We start from the raw sequence: 21,195 nt of genomic DNA on the forward strand, positions 1-21,195 counted from the left end.
GAGGCTGGGAGAAATATAAAGAAAAAACACTTCAAGGGAAAATAAGTTTTCTGGTTGAGCAGCCTTTATCAAAAAAGGGTCATAAAATGTCCACAGGTCTCCAAGGCCAGAAGATAATGTACACAACATTGTTTATGGGAAAGGTATGCAGAAAAAATCCTGGTTTTGATAAAGACAAAACAGATGTGATGTTTGGGCTGACTCTGTATGACTTTGCATCTTTCATTTCCCTCTATGTACAAGTCAAGGTATAAAAGTTCCTTTTGAAAATAAAGTTATGGGCCTCACTCACCGAAGCTTGGTCTCCCCGTGTCATTCTTTTTTTCCTTTTCCCTCCTTTTCTCTCTCTGTTCTTCTTTCAGGATGACTCCTTGGAACACAGGGGCTTTATTGGCTTTCTGTGTAAATCAAGGAAGATCAAGCCCTGTTTTCTCTTTTCTATCCTTATTGCCTAAGCCGTCATCCTGAGGGTACCCCTGGATCCTGCTGGGGCTGGACCCTGGCATTCTCCCACTCCTTTGCTTCTTTCTAAGCTCATGGTGGTGGTGGAAAGGCCAACCCTCAGGACAGATGATTGGAGTGAGGGCCTCTGCACATTGAACATGAAGAGCCACATGTCTTCATGTGACAAGGGGTGATATCAAATCTGAGAGCAAATTTTTAGTTGGGGCAGGGAGAGGAATCTAGGATACAGCTGGTCCTGGGCTGTCTTGGTACTAAATTGACCCATTCAGTTCAGTTCAGTCACTCAGTCATGTCCGACTCTTTGCAATCCCATGCACTGCAGCATGCCACGCTTCCCTGTCCATCACCAACTCCTGGAGCTTGCTCAAAGTCATGTCCATTGAGTCAGTGATGCCATCCAACCATCTCATCCTCTGTCATCCCTTCTCCTGCCTTCAATCTTTCCCAGCATCAAGGTCTTTTCCAATGAGTCAGTTCTTTATATCAGGTGGCCAAAGTATTGGAACTTCGGCTTCAGCATCAGTCCTCCCAGTGAACATTCAGGAGTGATTTCCTTTAGGATTAACTGGTTTGCTCTCCTTGCAGTCCAAGGGACTCTTTACTTTAATTGATCCATACTACTTCTCTTCTCTTTCACTCACCAAAATTAAAGTTATGATCTCCCAAAAGTGGATTTCTACAGTTAGTCTGATGAAAGGCAATCCTTGGGGGCAATGGACAGTTCTCTGGTGTTATGCTGACTCCCTGACTTTAGGAAGAGGGACAAGCATGATATTTAGTTACTGACAAACTGAGTCTCTGCCAGCTCACCACAGGCATTTTCTAGTCTGGAGCACACAATGATGCTAATAAGCTGGAGGGAGAAACAACAGTTCTGGCCTCACTGAGAAAGTTCTTTCTGTAAAAGCCCAGAAGTCTGCCAGTTAATGCTCCTGGCTGTGAAATACCAGAGGGATGACCTTCGCCTCCAGGTCCAAGACCAACTGAGCTAGACAAAACTTGCTGCTAAAATACTGGTGGTTTTTAGCACCTGCCAGGGGGCATTGTGGGTGTGGACCAAGCAAAGCAAGGGCTACAGAAACAGCTCCATAGCAACCAAAGGGCATACTGTAAGAGTTTACCACTGGAAAGAGAAATGCACTCTCCCTGCAAGCCCCCTCAGTTATTACTGTTAAGAACAGTATTTTTCATATAACAGTACTTGGTCAATGCTGACAGGCTGAAGAGACTTCAATTTTTTTTTTCCCCATTAAACTGAAGTATGGCTTAGATGATAAAGAATCTGGCTGCAATGCGGGAGACCTGGGTTCGATCCCTGGGCTGGGAAGATTCCCTGTAGAAGGGAATGACTACCCACTCCAGCATTCTGGCCTGGAGAATTCCATGGACAGAGGAGCCTGGCAGGCTACAGTCCATGGGGTCACAAACAGCTGGACACGGCTGAGCGACTTTCACTTTCACAGTTGATTTACAATGCAAAGTAATCTTGTATATGTGTGTGTGTGTGTGTATTCTTTTCCAGATTCTTTTCCATTATAAGTTTTTACAAGATACTGAATATATTAATAGTTCCCTGTGCTATACAGTAGGTCCTTGTTTACCTATGTTATACATAGTACTGTGTATCTTTTAATTCCAAATTCCTAATTTATCCCTCCCTCTCCTCATTCTCTTTCAGTTCAATTTGTATTTCAGGTTTTGTTAATTCCTAAGTCAGTCTCTCAACTTTTGTCCCATGAATTGGGACCTGCTTCTCAACAGTCTATCATCAGGGATATCGGCCGAGACAAAGTCATTCTAATAATAATTATGCCTGCACGTATCTGGTGCTTTGCAATTTTGAAAGTTCCTTTGTGTAAATTCCAGAGGATGCAAAAGAGAGTAAGTAACAGGGAGCAGGGGGGCAGAAAGTGGAGGCACAGCAAGGTTCTAGACAGCAATACCAGTGATCTCAGCAGTTTGGGGAGAGCAACGTTTGATCAGGAAATAACTGGTCAAAGCGGGCAGAGCAGGAAGGCAAATATAAATATCTCTAAAGTGTGAAGGCAAAAACAAAGTTTTAATCTGAAATAAAATGGAGATTCAATGCTTAATGTAGTCAATTACCAAACTTAGTCTCTTGATCTATCTCCATCAAATGCTCTATCAATTAATCAAAGTAGGGACTTGCCTGGTGGTCCAGTGGTTAAGAATCCAGCTGCCAAAGCAGGAGACACAGGTTCGATCCCTGGTCCAGGAACTAAGACACCACATGCCTTGGGCAACTAAGCTCATGTGCCACAACTATTGAGCCTGCGCTCTAGAGCCCTTGTCAACAAGAGAAGCCACTTCAATGAGAAGCCCACATACGGCAACTAGAGAGTAGCCCCCACTCACTGCACCTAGAGAAAGCCTGAATGCAGCAATGAAGACCCAATGCAACCAAATGAATAAATAGTAATAAAATCAATCAAAGTATATTCAGGTTAAAGAATGTTAAGCATTCTCCACGTTTAAATACACAGGTAAGAGCCTTTATCCTACTCTGAAATTTTGTACCTGAAAATTTACCTGTCAGTGACTGTCTCAGTCTAGCCTCAATTAGAAAATATTCCCCCTCAAAAGGCCTCTAATCTGTTTCAATGACTTTTTTCCTCCTCACAGTCAACCCTATCATGGAGGTGTCTGGAATCTTTTCTATTTACAGTGTATTCATGCTATAGTTGGAAACCAAATATTGAGTGGTTCCTTTGCAACCCTATAAGACATATGCTAGCCAAGAAACTTCAGTAAAACATGGCAGAGAAATGGTAATGGTAGGCTTCACTATATTTTCTCCCCTTTAAAACCCACAAGAGCTGGGGGAAAATTGAGGAGAAATTTAGACCTATGCTGAAATTAGAAAATGTGTGTTAACTTCACACTGAAAAATACATACCAAATCAAAAAAGTTTCAGAAAAGAACAATTAGCTAAAAGTTACTACAGAGAAAATGAGAGAGGAAAGTTAAGGAAGAAGTCAATCAGATCAGATCAGATCAGTCGCTCAGTTGTGTCCGACTCTTTGCGACCGCATGAATCGCAGTCAATAGATACAAATAATTTCCCTCCTTGAACAACAGCTAGGATCAAAAACCTCAGCAACAATATAATAAAATTGAAGATTCATTAAATAAAGTAAGATCCAATTCTGGAACCTGAGGGGGTGTATTAAGTTCTGAGAATAAGTGCAGGGGTTGATATGGAAAGGACAACCCGGGGACATGGTACAGGGAAATGAAACAGCTTCAAGACCAAAGAAGGAACCCAGTGAGCAGCAGCAGAGTCAAGTGTGCAGGGAACAAATCACCGGGTTCCGGGAATACACACTGTCAGACCACAGAGAAGCGAAGTCTGTACACTTCTGAAGGAGGAAAATTATGACCCAAGGATTTTATACCATGGAAACTGTTCACATATAAAGTCGGCAGATGATATTACAAAATATGCCAACACTCAAGAGTAAGCACTCTTACAGAAAAAACAACATAAGATGAATCTGGCCACCTAAGAGGTAAATCAAAATAAAAGTTTTAGGATGGGCAAATCACAATTTAGAAGGATTGGCTACACACTGAGTCATTTAAATATAAACCAAGGTAAACAACTCAAGGAATATTAGTCCTAAAATATTCCAGGGTAAAATGTATGTGTTATAAGGAATTACACAGCAAAAAACGAAAGGTAGAAAGGATAGGAAGTGCCAGAAATGCAAATGTATTAAACTTGGTAATCTTTTTAAAAGTAGAGCATTAATAATTATTTTAATTAATGATAAATGAAAAATATATGAGTTACATGTTAAGGAAATTCAGTTTTTAACTTCATCCAACAAGACAAAGTTATAAAGCAATATTATGATCCTAACATGTGTAAAAATGTACACATGTAGAAAACGTCTAGAATGGTATACACAAACTGTTACTAGGTGGGGTGATCTGGGGTGAAGAAGGAAGCAGACTTTTAATTTTACATAGGTCTGTACTGTTTGATTTTTTAAAAAAATAAGTATGTCTTACTTTCACAATACAATAGAAAATACATAAAAGTCACTAATGGCAGCGTCACAACTTGAGGATTTTAAATCTTTATATCCTGGTTGCTTAACTAACAGACAGACAATCGGGGCAGACTTGACCGAGGTGCTTCTTCAAGCCTGGCTTTCTACCTGCGTGGAATATGAAACACAGGCACCGATATTGCCAGCACTATGAGTACATGAATAAAGTATAAAAAGTCATATGAAGAATGGTCTCTTTTCTGGTCTGACATTTCAGAGTTGACCTTTCTTTGACTTTTTTTTTTTTTAAACAAGAGAGAGTAATGCATAAGCTTTTCAAAAAATTGTACCAAAAAAACACGTATACGTATAGACGCATGTACATACATACAAGGATCTTCCCAGGTGGCGCTAGTGGCAAAGAACCTGCCTGCCAATGCAGGAGACATAAGAGACACAAGTTCAGTCCCTGCGTTGGGAAGATCCCCTGGAGGAGGGCATGGCAGTCCACTCCAGCACTCTTGCCTGGAGAATCCTAGGGACAGAGGAGCCTGGTAGGTTACAATCCACGGGGTAGCAAAGAGTTGGACACTACTGAAGTAAGTTAGCATGCATGAACATACATATAAACCAAGAGAATAAGAAATGATGTTGAGAAAATATTCACAAATGCTTAATGAAAGTAAAGACACTTTCCCTAGGTGAAATTCTGTATTAAATATTAAAAATTTTAATTCTCTTGATTTGGTATAAAATATGTTTATAACTTTTGTCTGCCCAGTTCCTATTAAAGGACAAGACTATTTATCTATATTTCATGTAAAACAATAAGGAAAGCTATGTAACTCTAAGGAATTAAACTCATAATCAAAATAAACTAGCTGTTAGTTCTTCAATTAATTTCTTGAACTCTAGAAGCTACTTAACAGTTGTAATTATGAAGACATAGACATTTCTTCAACATGCTTTGGTTATTAGCACATGATTTCAAGTCATCAGATCCTGAGTTCTTGAAGGAGTCAAAGTCTTTTTTTTTGCTTTATTGAGAAACTGCAATTAGAATTTATGTAAGTTTAGATATGAAACAGGGATATACTGTTGGTTTGTTTGATAAAGGATCATAAATTGAGGAGGTCTACAGATCGTGGATATCAACAGGATGTTTAGATTAAGCAATTTTAAGCACAGATCAAATTCTTTCCAGTTTCCTTATTTGAAAAGGCAAAAAAGGAAAAAAAAATCTTCCAAGGATAAGTCTACATCTAGAGTTTGGCTAACACTGTGTTTATCTTTCTGATCTTCTCCATGGATTTAAACAGAAATACATAACACATGACATTTGATTCTGAAAAGCAAGGGGTGGCCAAAGGCCTCCATTGCTCCAGGCAGATTAGAGAGCAGAGTGGGAACTCAAACACCTTGGAAAGTCAGCCTGTTCAGATTCAAGACCACTGAGTAGCATTTCTGTTCCCGAAGTGTGAACTTTTTAAAAATTATAGTTAATCTGACAGCCAAGAATGGTAAAGGTCCAGGGCCGTATCACATAGAAACTCATTAAACACTAAAGCAACCGCCTCACTTCCCTTGAGCTTCTCAGCAAGCTTTAACCACAGGAACTCTGGAAGCTCTCTGAAAGCTGTGATTATAAAGAAAGAGATGTTTCTTCAACATTTTTTGGCCAACAGCACATGATTTAGTTTGGCTATATTGCTCCTCCAGCCACGTACATTCTCCAGCTATCTCCACGGAAGTCATACATCTTAGAAGCCTCATTAACACTTCTAAATACTGCCATAAACATTTCATGAGCGAGGCTCAAAATCACTAAGCCATTTCAGTGAGCATTTTGCTTCTGCTGGATTGGAAAGATGCTACTGTTAAGTGTTTAAAGACTTCAGTAACACATTCAGCCCGAACGTGTTAGCCTCTTTTGTTCACTCATTACCTTTCAACATAGATGTTCTTTCCTGTCCCGAGGGAGTAGAGGCTGCACAGTATATGGTAGCATGAAAGCTGCACATCACCCACTGGAAAGAACAAACAAGAACTGTCATTCTCGTGCATCAACCCCAGAGGTCCACCTCCTGCACACAGCAAGGGTCTGCAAACAGAAAACACACTGGCTTCACCCAAGAGCCAAAGATCTCACTTTTTTTCTTTTTAACAAATAGAGCCCCTCTCTTTTCAAATGCCAGTTGCTGAGCTGGAAGAGAAAACACCATAAGGAAAACACCCACCACTGTGCCATCCCAGGTCCTTTGTGGAATCCCAGATACAGATCACATAGCTTCTCAGGGAAAGGAATCATTTGACCAGTGAGTCCTTCCATGCGGTATTTTTTTTTCCCCTCCAATAGAGGGAGACACTGCAGTCAAATTTTATCCAGAGCACTATTTCCTTTTTTTGAAAGGAAGAATGAAAGGAATCTGAAGCTTGAGTGAGCTTTTTATTCCTTTTCCAGGGAGATGTGTACAATGTCCCTACTTCTTATGAGACAGAGCAAAATACCTCATGTCCACCTGTCCCAGCTTCTCTGATAGATGTTTTACAAAAGGTAATTCAATTGTATTATGATTTTGCCATGTTTCTCAAGGGAAGGGCATCATTCACTTAGGTACTCAGAATTTAATGGGCAGGCTACATGCCTCTATTAATGTATGGAACTCACAATAAGGCTGGAACTAATTTAACACAAAGAACTAGTTTAATTTCTTATTTTTCAACAAGAAAGTGTGCTGTTTCCATGACACAGAATAATGAGTTTGGATGTTCCCCTCCTTCTCCCCCAAAGCCCATGGAAACAACTGATTTTCACTACTGAGGGCTATGGAAGACACAGCCTTAGCCATTGGCCATTGGTTAAACTAATTCAATCATGTGCCACCATTTACAGTGTAAAATTGAAGCTTGGTGGCAGGATAAGAAGGCTGAACATAGTACTAAACGCAAAGTAAAACCAACCAACTATGGTCTTTCTTCTGGCGGCTCAGATGTTAGCAGCTTTCCTTTGCTCCTGATATACAGTGAATAAATTAAAGCTTCTTAATAGGAAAATTGGTGTCTGGGAGCAAACCTGTATCTCTTGACAGATTTCACAGATAACCTTTTCAAATTAAGAGAGAACACAATGGCTGAGAGTGAAACCAGTGGGTGGAAGACTGGTCCTGGGTACAGTGGGAAAAGGTGAAATATTTATAAACTGATATTTGGGGATCTCTTCCCCTCCAAGAGTCTACTCCTTTTTTTTTTTAATTAAGAAGGAAAAAGTGTGGAATGGTTGTCTCTACTCTGCCCTGAAGGTCAGCCTAAGGGAATGAACCCCACACTTCCTAAGGATCTGCAGCTGGGTACACATGAATCCATGACAGACGGCAGGTCAACTCACAAAGTAAGTCCACCCCGAACTGATGCTGAGCCACGTGCTCAAAGATGGATGTCAAGATGGGGAGCAGAGCCACCGTGGTGTAGTTAATATTTTGAGAGACGCCTTTGATCTGTGTTCTGGAATGGGTAAACTTGCCGAGCTTCAGGTTTTCCAAAGTTTTCTCTAAGTCTTCCGCTGCATTTTCAAAGAATGCCCGTAACCCGGCTTTCACCAGCTCTGAGCCTGACTTCATGACCGTCCTGTAAGCAAACAATGTTCAAAACCAGAAGCATAACCCAAACCTTTGGCCAATTCCCTTCTAGAGTCTGGGGACTTTCAGTGCAACCCGGGCAGACATTTGACACCCCTGTCACTGCAGTAATTATTAACACCCAAAAAGAAACTGGGATCACAGAATCCTGAAGCATGGGCCAGCAACTGGAAGGCAGGCTTGATTTGAGGGCATGACTGCTCAACTCTTGGGACTCCCACGTGGCATGGTGGTAAAGAATCCACCTGCCAATGCAGGACATACAAGAGATGCAAGGTCAATCCCTGCGTTGGGAAGATCCTTGGGAGGAGGAAATGGCAACCCACTCTAGTATTCTTGCCTTGAAAATCCTACGGACATAGGAGCCTGGCGGGCTACAGTCCACAGGGTCAGAAAGAGTTGGAAATGACTGAGTATGCACACATATACTGGTAATACTGCTCTGGGTTGCTGTCTACACTTTACATTGACACACTGCTCAATTCTTAGAGAATGGACAGGACGATCTAGAGAGAAACTGATATTGGTCACCTGCTATCTATATAATATTGCAGCTGGCTACATTCTTCTGGAAATATCTAATTAAAAGGACACAGAGAGAACTTTTCTTCAGCTCCCCATGGGCTCCGCAACTTTTATAAGGGCTAGTTAGAAATACTAGCTCTCCTGTGATGCAGGACCTCTTAGAAAAAGAGGACAAAGAATTAAATCAACTGAAGCTTATGTTTCTATCACTTCGCAGGGATGTTCCGGCTTGGAGAAGGGGAGGGAAGAAGGGTCACCCCCTTTTAAAACAGCTTACTCAGACCACTGAAGAAACCATATGGGAATAGAGATTAGCTATGGGTATCTGGGGCTTTCCCTCAAAACTATCTTATAAAACTCAGCACTGGAACAAAGCCTATCAGTTATCTTTTATTTTCCATATATCTACATCTTATTCACAAGATTATGACAGGCTTGCCACAAGGCCAGATGCTTTTTATCTACAGCATTTTCACGATTATCATCCAGCCAATCAGAAACATAAAAACAAGGAAATAAAGTCAGTGAGGCTTGTTCCTATCCTGTAAGTATTTATAAACCATCTTCCTCAGATTTTCTCAGGAATGACTATGAAACACACTGACTTGTGTTCTGTTTAGTTTTGCAGGAAGAAAACCCGCTCTTAAGGCATTTTGCAAATTTTGGGAATAAAGATTCCTCACCCCACTGCACCCCTGGAATGCTTTGGTCTGATCCTGCAAATTTTGTGCTGTTAGTACTTCTGGGCCTCCGAGGTGGTACACTGGCAGAGAACCCATCTGCCAGTGCCAGAGATGCAAGAGACGTAGATTCAGTTGGGAAGATCCCCTGAAGTAGGAATTGGCAACCCGCTCTATTATTCTTGCCTGAGAAATCCCACGTACAGAGAAGCCTGGCAGGCTACAGTCCATGGGGTCACAAAGAGTTGGACACAACTGAATGTGCACAAGAGTTTTAAGGGGTTTAGTACCTCCACAACATGTTTCTCTCAGAAACCTGAAAATCCCCTTTAATTGCCCTTAACTTTTTTTTTTAAACCATTTTTAGTTTATAGAGATTTTTATCATCTGGTCACTCTTTTAGGCTATTGCCTCTCTTCTGCCTTGGGTTTTGGGAAGCATGTTCTCCCGACTTTGTGAACAGCCCTGCTTAACAAGTCTGCTTATAAAAGCTCCCTTCAGTTCTTTGCCTCTTTTTATCTCATCAAATACTTGATACTACCATAATATATGTACACACACACACACACACACATCTGATGTTATATACATAGATGTTATCCATCTTATTAAAAAAACTCAAACTTTTTGGTCAATCCAATGCGTGAAAGGAAGGAAGACTTCCTTTTTTGTTCAGCCATCTTTCCTACAGACCCTCAGGACACCTTCAGGCTGGAATCTATCTTTGTTTTTGATCTTTTGGTAATCATGTCCCTTCCTTGGCCATTTTGAACTCAGAGTGCTCTGAGTCCCTCTCCCAGGATCCTTACAGCCTCACCACCCATCAGATAGCTTTTACTTTTTTTGTGGAGAATTAGGTACAAAGTGGTACTTTGCCACGTTGTCTGTTTTATCTTCTGAAAGATGAACTTCTCAGTCAGAGAAGACAAGAATTGATCAAATGCTCAGCTTTCAGCATTCAGTATCTGTCACAACAGTGGCTCTCCATCATGAGCTGAGAAAAAGTGTGCTGACATCAGGGTGATTTCCATCTTTTCCCTGTCTTCCCTTCTCTCCCTGGCTCCTGCAGAGTGGTGGCACATTTCTTCTTCCATACAATAATAAGTGAAGAGAAAGAGTCAGAGGGGGGAGTCCTGAGAAAATACTGGAGAATGCTGGGCACACTTACCTTGTGTCAAGTGTCTGAGCTAAGATGTGAAGACAGCTCACCATTGTCGTAGAATCGCTCCCTAAAATAAAAAATATCACCTGTGACTCCCCAAGCCATTCAGCCTGTCATTTAAACCCAATCTTCTCAATAAGCACAAACCACAGCCCAGCATAATTAACCACCAACATGCAAAGTGCCAGGGCTCTGTTTGGGGCCAAGGCATTTATCTCCAGCCTGACACATGGCTTTGTGATGGATGTTAGAGGCAAAGCTTAAAACATTCATTGGCATGGAAAATCTAAGCTGTTTGAGGGGTACAGAGGTCATTTATCATGCTTCAGCCCAATTTTCTATGGCAAATTTAGGTGACACCTTAGTCCTAAGGCTCAGGTTGTCTGTGGGACATGAGTTGAGGGTAATCACAGGACGTGCAGCCTTTAGCAATACTTCTCTTACCGAAGAGGGAAATCCTGTGTCGAACCAGAGCAGCGAGTTTGCAGAACAGGCTAAAGCAGAAAAAAATGCAAGTGGGAAAGGGACAGAGATTCAAGGCAGACCCACTTAAACCTTATCCCTCAGCCGCCCATACGGCAAAACAAAGTGCACAGAATGCCCCCCTCCATGCCCAGGAAGACAGACTGCGTTCCCCTCAAAGGGTCCTCTGGACCACACTAGGAAAACATGAGGTTCCCCCTGTCTCATTGGAGAATCATGAAAGATACCTTGCAGGCATCTACAATGTTACAGAAAACAATCCTTCTGCAACAGCTACAATATTTTGCAATGAGCCAGCTGTTGTAAACCATCTCTTGTTATAGAGTACTAAAAACATTACCCACATTTGGGTAAAAAAGGGTTCTGGAAGGATTTTTCCATTGTTGCAATGGATTGCAAGCCATTTTTATTGTCTTCACTGGGTGAGGGGTGTGAGGCCTTAGTTGGGAGGTGGGCAAGATGGCGGGATTGGAATAAAGATTCAGGTATGGGCAATACTGTTTTGCACCAGAAACATTTCAAGGAATGGCTTCTCTCTGTCATCTCCATTAGCCTACAGGCTTAACTGCTGTCTGATCCATGTCTTTGAAGCTAGGAAATCCCACCTGCCATGCTTTTGTGTTTTTTCTGACCCTATTCGGTGCCTTTACCCATATTTTCTACTATGGAACCTGCTGGAGTCCAGTTGTGTCTTACTCTTTTACTTTTCACAGTGCCTAATAGAGTGCCTTGTGCAGTCAGCAAAGAGCCCATAGGTGCTTCTGAACACTCTCCTGATGGCCCCCCCTCTAGGGCACTATGGCCATCATTTGACCTGTGTTCCTGGAGGAGATTGTTGAGAATGCTGACATTATTTGACATTGGCACAGCTAGACAAGAACGTGGCAACCCTTTCAGGGAGCAGTCCTTCCTGGAGGAACAGGAAGAGGGAATGTAGAATAAAATCACTCAGCACAGGCTGTGGGATTCTTAGATGAGATCCAGGTGAAGTCCTTCCCATGGTCTTAGAACTCATGCTCTAACACAGGGCAGAAGTCTTTGTGGGAAGGCCAAATGAAGAAGAAATCCATCTAAGTGTTGGTGGGGATGAAAACTTATTCACTTCTAAACAGTTTTCAGTGAATGCCCTGAGCCTTTCTGGGCTGTCTACTGGAAACAAGAGCCAAAGTCTCTCCTGGTTAGTCATTTGTTTTTGCAGTGGAAATAAGTTGGAAACCCTGGCCTCGAGCTTAGGAGAGCTCAGAATAAGTTAACAGAAACTTGGCAGCCAGCAAGTGTGAAATGGGGCCTTTTCTCTCTTCCCAGGGTGTTTTTTTTTTTTTTTTTTGAGTTATGTATGTGATGAAAACTCATGGAGTTGGCAGGGATCCTGGAGGAATATGAGTCCTGTGCATCTGCCAGAACTAGCTGGCTGTCATGATGAAGCCAGCTCACTCCTCTGTGCTTTAGCTTTCTCATCTGTAGGCAGAGACTCATAACATGACTCTCTTAGTCTGCAGAATTAGGGGCTAATAAACTCAGTTATTTCTGGCAAAATGCTTCCAAGTGGACCCACTCTGTACAAACAACATTTTTTAGAGCTAAAGCAGATCCTTGGGTTGTTTGATTCTGATAAAAATGTGGCTCCCCTTGCTGTCAGAAGTGCTCTCAGGCACACCAAGGCCAGGGCCTGAAATTTTCAAAGGCCCTTTTTTTTTTGGGTCACCTTTGGGGCCCACCATTTAAGTAGAAGCACTGTTCTTTGCCCAGAGTTATGAGGTCCAGCATCCCCCGGCACCTCAGTCTCCTCTCAGAGTTAGAAGGTGATAAAGAGGTCCTCAGGGAAAGACTCTGGAAAGCAGTGACACATGGCAGCAGATGCAGGAGAGGCGGGGCATGGATGAAGGCTGCAGACCAGAGGGGCCTGTAAGTGGGAGCGTGTTCAGGGCCGAGACGACCACGGCTGTGGGAGGGCGGCACGCATGCTGACGGATCTGAAAGCTATTTGCAAGGCTGATCAGCTCCAGGTTGTATTCCAGCCATGACAAATGGTTCCTGGCTGAACAAATGTTACATTTCCATGAATTAATAATCTAAGAAAAATAGATGAAGAGAACAGACACACCTGCCCTCTGTTGGCTTATCTGAATATCTCACTTGGCACCTCATTTTCCTTCTTACAAAATACACTAGTGCATCGTGGAAATATCTAGGAAATGTTAGGTCAGTAACTGGTTGTAAGTGCATCTCATTTTGACAGCATGGGCTTCTCCCTGTTTAACAAATATCAGTAAATGAAGTAATTTCAGTATAGAGAAAATGCCCCTCGGTCTGGATAAAGAGGGGTGGGCTTTCATTCTTGCTCTCATTATCTGGGGTCACTTTAGGCACTGGAAGGAACCTGCTCAAACCTCAGTTTCCTCATATGCAAAATGGAGATCATAATATCCGGGTGGTTCTTAGAAATTAAAGCACTGTGGTGTTTCACAATGATACTTCCACAGGTGGGCAATTATTTGTGCATATGAAAAATTAAGCTCACTGCTGAGACAATCCTCCCAAGATTGTCAATGGCTAGGTCCTTATAAAATATAAAGTACACTCTTCACCACCAATGGATGCTAGGGAAAGGGTGAATAGACTACTCTGATTGCAGTCCTTAACTCTCTGCTCTTTAGAAATCTAACCCATGCCTTTGTCACTCATAAGTCAAATACAGAGAGAACCTGAGGCATGGTGGGATCCACCTCATAGCCTGATCATGAAGCACCCCGCTTTGTTCTCAGTTCTGCTGAGACATCCCCATGTCTCATCTAGTGGAACGAGAAGGCAAGCTGACACTTTTGATTAAAATTTGTTTCCTGTTAGAAATTTAAATTGAACTATGCCAGCCTAGATTTCAAATCTCAGGTCATCCATACCAAGACTTGTAAAATCTGATTCTTTAAAAGCAATTTAATCTTTAAAAACCTGATAAGAATGGGGTTGAAAGCAGTGTTAATCTGTTTCTTCTCAATGTTGTGTGTTTGCTTTCCCCAAGCTTCAGAATTACCTTCACCTTTTTCTAAATATATTTCAGGATGGAAGTTGATCTGAGTATATAAATCTACCCCCTAATCCTAGTGATACCCACAAACAGTACACTTCTCTTGGTTGCCAAAATAATACACAGATAAGTATGAATAAAGTCATTTTCAGAAAAAAGATGATAACAGAAACCTCTGAGCTGCCGATTGTCAGGCCACAGCTCATTTCTCCAAAAGATTCACCATTTAAGTTCCAGGAATCTGGGGTTTCATGGAAATCACATCAGCACCATGACCTTCTCTTCTGTAGACTCACCTGGCCACCATTTCTTTCTCCTTATGGGAGGCATACCCGCTGCTGCTAAGGGGCTTCAGAGGGGAGGACAGGAAGTACAGGCGATGATTGATGAAGTACTGGTCAACCAGTGGGAGGAGAACCTGAAAGATCCACCAGAAATGAACTGAAAGATCCGCTAGAGATAAACTTCTAGGAAGCTGGCAAAAGTCCTTCCTCTGGTTCCTTTGAAAAAGTTCCTTCTCAGTGAGCAAAAAGCCTCTGAACGCTGGTCCTGGAATTTCCAGGAAACACTATCCTGCGGATCTCAGTTTCCAACACATTTTCTTTTCCTAGTCCTGTAACCAGAGGCCTTGGGTACATGTGAAGGGACAGAGGAAGATACTAAGCACCCAAAGAAGTGCACATGGGGCCCTGAGTCAACACTTTCAGGGGTGTCCTGTACTTAGCCTGCGCTCAGATGTGGTTTCTTGGGCATGGCATTCATCAGTATACTTGAGGAATGGGCTAGCACCACTAGCCTGGAGCATCCTGGCTCTGCTTCTCAGAGCATGGCTACCTCAAGTCCTCACTTGTATTTAGTCCTTTGCCTAGGGTTATGTGGCTGAGACAGCTCACTGGCCTCCATGTTCACTCTCCCCTTCTTTCCCTTAGCTGTACAAACCCCTGTAATTTAGCTGGGAATGGGGTCACCCAGCTAGAAAATGCATTACCTGCCTCCCTTGCAGCTAGCTGAGGCTAAAATGATTCTGTTCTAGCTATTGGGATAGAACTTTAATAAAACAGACGCTTTCCTTCCCCTCTCCTTTCCCTCTTTCTCACAGATGTGGTACAGTTGTGTCTGTTTGGACCAAACTGTCAGGGATTACATTTTAGGAGATGGAAGAACATCATGAGAGGAAGAACCTGAGTCCCTGGGTGATGGCATGGAGCAAAGCAGGCTGCCCAACCTGCCTCAGGACTGTTCCACAACAAACAGTTCTGTATGATCAAAGCCATTACTGGGGTTTTGAGTATCTTTGTTGAATCTGCGTTAACTTGTACCCTAATTTGTGCGGCTGCCAAGGAAAAAGTAATCTAGTTAAACGCACAGGGTCACTTACTTTGGCAAAGAATTTGATCTCCTGGTCATGGGGAGACTTTTCATTTTTCCCACTGCTGACAATGGCTTCTACGAAGACAAAAGTGACACGAAGTTGGCCAGAGCAAAAAAAACAAAAACAGTCACAGCATTGTAGAGACAGAGAAGCTTTTCATCATGAAAAGGCCATTTGATTTTTACAAAATATCTAATATTTTACAAAGTACTTGGCAATTGTGAGAGCTGGTTATTTTTTGTGTCAATTCTCTAGAGTATCACCACCCATTTCACCATCTTAGTGATGAGAAGGCAGCTTCAGAGAGCTTGAGTCATAATCTCAGAGCCACGAAGCAAAAAGATGGAACACTTAGAATAGGATGAGTTATATTAAAAATGACAAATGATTCAATCAAATCCAGAAGGAAAACCAAAGACAAAGCTGATTTTTTAAAAAAATGGGGTGTGTGGGGGGGAATATCTCAGTCATTGTGTCCTTCCCCAAACCATATGCCTAAAAGCATCATGAACAATTATGGCATGAAAACATCATTCCTTGAAAAATGAATATCGAATTCTTTTTGATATTAGGAGAAGCACACATTTTTGTGATATTTCACAATGATACTTACCCAAATGGGCAATAAACTCTTGAGCCGAATCAACATATTTCAGAACCTTCTTCAAAAACTTATAGGCAAACCTCTTTTCCATGGAGGAGGCATCCAGCTCCATATCCTTCATACCTCTAGGGTGGAAACAGGTAAACCCCAGGGGGGAACAGAGACAGCTTTGTGACTTCAGTGCACCAGCAATTTTCCCTGTGTCAACTCTGTTTTCCAAATGTTAATGGTTTTTCTGCCTTAGTGATCTGACTCACCATCTGACTCATTTCCCCTTGAATTTGGAACTTGCCTCCATGAGCATGCAACATCTGAGCTACAATAATTTCTGAAAAGACTTTTCAGAAAGATCTGCATCATGCATTCAATAAATGCTGAGATGGAACTAAAGCAGAGATGCAAACAAGAATCCCCTGTGTTCACGGAACTTACATGTCAGCTATGAACAGGCATGAACGCTACATAAAACAAAACATAAAGTGTATGGAGTGTTAGAGGTTAATAAGCTTTGTGAATAAAAGAAAAACTAAAGTTAAAGGATGAAAGGGTCCAAGAGTACCTGAAGGGGTGGGTGAGCAGACTGTTGTGTTAAATCAGTGCTGGGCTTATTGGAAGGATGACATGGGAAGGTGAAGACAGAGAGACATCAGGGGAGAGAGCTTTCAAGGCATTGGGAGAGAGGGTGCAAAGGTCCTGAGGTGGGAGCAAGCATGCTGAGTGAAGCCAGTGTGGATGGAATGAAAGTGAGTAGTTCAGAGGGGCATGGGGTGGACAATGGGCTCAATCATTAGGATGCCATGGGTTGTCCTTAGCAGTTTGCTTTTGCTTTGAGATGGGAAGCTATTGAAAGTTTTGAATAGAGGAATGACACGATATGATCTATATTCTAACAGGAGTACTCTGTTGAGGCCAAAGGTTGAAATAGGGAGCATGGGAAGGAAGCCCTTTCAGCAATAATAGTGACAGCATGAAGGTGAGAAGTGGCTAGATTCTGGGTATCTTATAGGGAGAACCACCAGGATTTCCTAAAGAAGTGGAGGCGAGTTGAAGGAAAAAGAGAAGAGACAAGGTTTCTGGTTTGAGCACTCGGAAGAAAGGGGTGTCATCAAGTGATGGGGAAGCTGAGGATGGGGCAGATTTGAGGTGTGGGCAGCAGGAACCAAGGGGTTTTCCTTAGTGATAGGATGTCGCCTCCTCATTGGTATAGTCAAGTGCCCATGATAGGTTCTGGCACAGGGTAAGCCGCTAAGGGATATGTTTGCTGAACTCAGTGATCTTTTTCCTTTTCCTCCCTGTTTCCTAGATTTCCTTATCATAAAGAGGAATTTTTCATTTCTGTGAGCGAGTTATTTATTGGCAAACCACAGTCTGCATGCATCGCAGCATTAAGAACAGGATTAAAATGATGATGTGAGTTTTTCTCAAAGGCTTCCCCAGGGGCTATCCCCCATTGCCTGACCTTTCCCACTCAACAATATGGCAAATAAGTTTTGTTATTCTTTAATATGAGCTACAATAGAAATATTTGTATAGAATTTTATTGGGGTTTCTGCCATTCAGTGGCAAAAATTCTGTAGGAAACCAAGAGAAGAAACAGCAGCTGGCTCGGCAGACATTTCTTTCAGAAGAAATGGCTTATCAGGATGGGACACTTGTTTGTTTTCCATTCTACAAAGGACTTGGCAAGCAAAGCCCACTGCTGATACCTGACCAGCAGGAAAACAGATTCTAACTTTAAGACTTAAGCAGCCCAGACCATCCTCATCTAAAACCTTCATCTAGATGATTCTGATCAACATAAGCTGGAGATAAAGTCTTCAGAAATCACGGTTCATTCAGTCTCTCCAGGAACTAGTCTTTTTTCCAGGGTTGTTGATGTCAGTCATGGTCTCTATTGTTATTGTGGCATTTTATTAAATACCATATAAAACATTAAAATACAAGTGTGAAGAGAACTGGTGATTCTGTGAGAACTAGGCTGCATGTTTTACAAAGACCTACAATTGTAAGTTTCCACATACAGAGTTTTTGAACTAGATGTAAGAAAACTGTAAAACATAGAGAGGAAATTGTTAAAAAAAAAAAAAAAAAACCCTAGAATGCTGCGCTTACAGTGTTTTGTATGTGCCTTAATCCTCACCGCTCTTTAGGGAAGCCCAAGTTTCAGATGTTTGAGGATGCATTATGGATGTGCTTTATAATTCCAATCAATAAAACAACAAAGTAAAATAAGGTCTGGGGTCTACAGTACAAGATTTGTGAATGAATGCATATTTGTATGTTTTAAGTTAAAATTAAATGTTTAAGGTATGTACGTATAATTTGTCATGACTCTTTGGTAGATTCTTTGCATGCATCTTTGATTTTTTTTAGAAATTGACATCGATCAGTCTTATTTATGACAGAAGAGAGGACTTCATGCTCCAAAACACTTACCTAATTCAAAAGACCCAACTGCTGTCCTAGGCAGGTGATTAAAGATCTAGAGCAGGAGAGACCACACCAGCCTGTCCCTGTCCCACTAACATCACCTGGAAGACGGCTTACCTGGAAACCACAATGCCATTCACTTGGAGGAATTTAAACAGGTCCTGGGCCTTCTCTCGGTCTCTGAACTTTTCCTTGGCAGTCAAGGTATCATAGGGTACCAAAAGAGGGTGACTGCCACCACCTGGGGTCCGTAAAGTGAGAGATGACAAAATATTTGGCTCTTTGCACTTTTGGGAAAACACACCTGCCCCCCAGCTCACCTTCTGTGGGGGATGCTGTGGACCTAGCTCACCTTTGCTCTCCAGCTCCAGCTTCTTCTTCTTGGCCCAGATATTGTGATAGTTCTCAGCTACCACCTCCACCATCCCCTGGGTCCCACCAGGGAGACGACGGTCAGAGAGAAAGCAAGCAAGAAAAATGGGTTCATATCTGCCAGGCTATTTCAGGCAGCCTTGGAAACAAAGCACCACCAAATGCTAACTGCACATTGCTGAGTGTCTCCTGTCATTAATTAGTCTGTGCTTATGCACCTCATTAGTTTTCTATCTTCCCATACACACAGAAAACAATTTCTAATTCGGGCCTTCCCTGGTAACTTATTATCTTGGCAGTTTGATGCCTTTCTGAGAGAACACACATTTCCATTGCAAACTGCATGCCGGTGGCACTTCATTTGTCACAGGAGTTGAGTGTCTTACTCCTGACCTGAGAAAGCGAGCTGTAAGTGGGAGGTCAAGCAAAAATCTAGAATCCCCAAAAGCTTTTAGCTTAGCAAACTAAAAAATGGCCCCATGTTGCAGAAAACTGGGGCAAAAATGAGATTTCTCAAATAGAACTCATCTTTATAAGGCTCATAAGTTAGTGACCTGGAATGAAGGGTGTACTTTGGAAAGGAACTTTAAGGTATAAAGCATTGGTCTGATGGATGCTCCGAGGAGTAGCTGCTTCCATCACAGTCACCGATGTGTGCACAAGGTGGGAGTGGGAGGAAGCCACTTAGGGCTTTTGATCTCATCCTCTTGGCTTCATGTCCTGAAACCCTGCAATGATGACTCATCTGCACCACCACAGGCAACTTTCGTGAATCCACCATGGAATACACGGTTGTCCTCAAGGTTGGGGAAACAAACCTACTGTGACCAGGCCAGCACCCCCACCCAGGGGCGGCTCATAGGTTTTCTCCTAGTTGTTATTAGTTTTGTTACTAGTTATTTCTCCTGGCTCTTATCAGTTCTGTTTTGGGTTTTGATATAGGAATTTGCTGTTTGTTCTTCCTCTTAGTGAGTTATGACCTGTTTCGATGTCCCAAGAAGAAGTGCAAAGCCTCACCTCCTCTGACCATTGGTCAATTCTGCTGAGACTATCTCAGATAAGTGGCCTCTGCTCTGTGTAGCCCTTCCTAATTTTGATATTTCAGTGGTGATATTTCAGGCATTCTCTCCTTTCTGTTTTTTTTAACTCTTTGGAGTTTGACATTCCCTGTACTTGAGGGGTTTTAGAAAGTAAGTTACGCTGGCTCTGAAGGCATCAAGACTGACCTGGAGCTCTCTGGAGAGCACGACATTGGAGAGATCCAGAGGGGCAGGGCTGTAGCTGTTGCCCTAGGGAAGTAAAGGCAGAATCATTCTTATCAGCATCCCCAACGTCAGTGGCCAAAGGTATGTCCCAAAAGATTCCCAGGGCTCATGGATGATGAGCCTCATCTCTGCTACCTGGGGAGAGCATTCCCAGGTTCTCCATGGGTTCTACTGGCTGGGCACTGGCCTTTGGGCGTGATGGTCGTACCTGGCTGGCCTGGGACACGCTTCGAAGCTTCTCATTTTCCCGCTGTTGAACCAGAGCTTCTCCCTCTTTGGTCCTCTCTACAGTCCAGCCTACAGCCAGCATGGTTTTCAGGGACTCTCTGGCAGGCCAGCGATAAATTTCCTTCTCCTGGAAGAACATTGGAGCAGAAGAGCTGTGTAGGGCAGGCTCCAGCACTCCGGCTGGCCTGTCTCCTGGAAAAGACGTTGGAGCCCACAGCGGAGGGGGCTAACTGGCTCAAACTTCCTCTGATCGGGTCAAAATACCCTCTGCAGCATCCCATCTGAAACACGTCCTCAGCCTTTCGGAGGTTTTTAAGTAAAAGACGCTACAGTCTCCGGCTTTTAAGGGGAATGTGCCAGACATTACCCACAGTTTGTGGTTAAAGAGAAGCAACAAGAGGACAATGAACTCCTCCCTTCCCCTCTCCCCACCCCACTCCCTCCAGCACTGGCACCTCGGTCTCCTCCAGGCAGCGCTTACTGCGCAAGCGTCACCCGCCTGGGCCCCGCCCCTTTCTCTCAAGAGTGATTTCTGTTGTCTGGTAGGTGTTCAAGATGGCGCACGTCAAAATGCGTCTGCACAAAGCTCTCCTCTGAGCTTGGGAAATAGATTTCCTTAGATTTGCAATTCTCTTTTGAGTGATACACAATTTTATAGCCAGTGAATATGCATATAAAGATATACATATCATCCTTTACCTGTGATGGTAAATCTAAAGCCTACAGAGAACTCTTACTGATGGCAAGATAGGAATTCAGAGTTAAGCTGAACCAAATCTCATAATTAACAAAGCAAACCAAACTATGAGACCTGTTCATATTTCCGTGGGGATTCTCTTCTCTGTTCCTTTCATCCTTCGTGATTGGAAGTCCTTTCCATCTGAATTCATGTCTCCCCGCCAAAAAAAATTTAACAAAATAATCCCCCCAAT

At 42.6% G+C, this 21,195-nt stretch overlaps 1 protein-coding gene across 8 annotated transcripts in view; it reads right to left on the minus strand.

Moving 5' to 3' along the window:
* RYR3 (ryanodine receptor 3) overlaps positions 1–21,195 on the minus strand; it is a 559,072-nt gene that overhangs the window by 80,938 nt on the left and 456,939 nt on the right. For 6 of the 8 annotated variants that reach the window (XM_070797211.1, XM_070797210.1, XM_070797212.1 and 3 more), the window contains exons 54-63: positions 20,244–20,390; positions 19,997–20,059; positions 18,516–18,826; positions 15,978–16,093; positions 15,371–15,438; positions 14,289–14,410; positions 10,929–10,978; positions 10,491–10,551; positions 7,868–8,106; positions 6,428–6,509 (exon numbers count right to left, since the gene is read on the minus strand). In XM_070797211.1, the coding sequence (XP_070653312.1) occupies positions 6,428–6,509; positions 7,868–8,106; positions 10,491–10,551; positions 10,929–10,978; positions 14,289–14,410; positions 15,371–15,438; positions 15,978–16,093; positions 18,516–18,826; positions 19,997–20,059; positions 20,244–20,390 (1,259 nt within the window). The remainder of the gene's footprint in view (positions 1–6,427; positions 6,510–7,867; positions 8,107–10,490; positions 10,552–10,928; positions 10,979–14,288; positions 14,411–15,370; positions 15,439–15,977; positions 16,094–18,515; positions 18,827–19,996; positions 20,060–20,243; positions 20,391–21,195) is intronic. The other 2 variants (XM_070797214.1, XM_070797213.1) reach the window with 1 other exon arrangement.

This window comes from Bos indicus, chromosome 10 (genome assembly GCF_029378745.1).
Source record: "Bos indicus isolate NIAB-ARS_2022 breed Sahiwal x Tharparkar chromosome 10, NIAB-ARS_B.indTharparkar_mat_pri_1.0, whole genome shotgun sequence".
Classification (NCBI taxonomy): Eukaryota; Metazoa; Chordata; class Mammalia; order Artiodactyla; family Bovidae; genus Bos; species Bos indicus.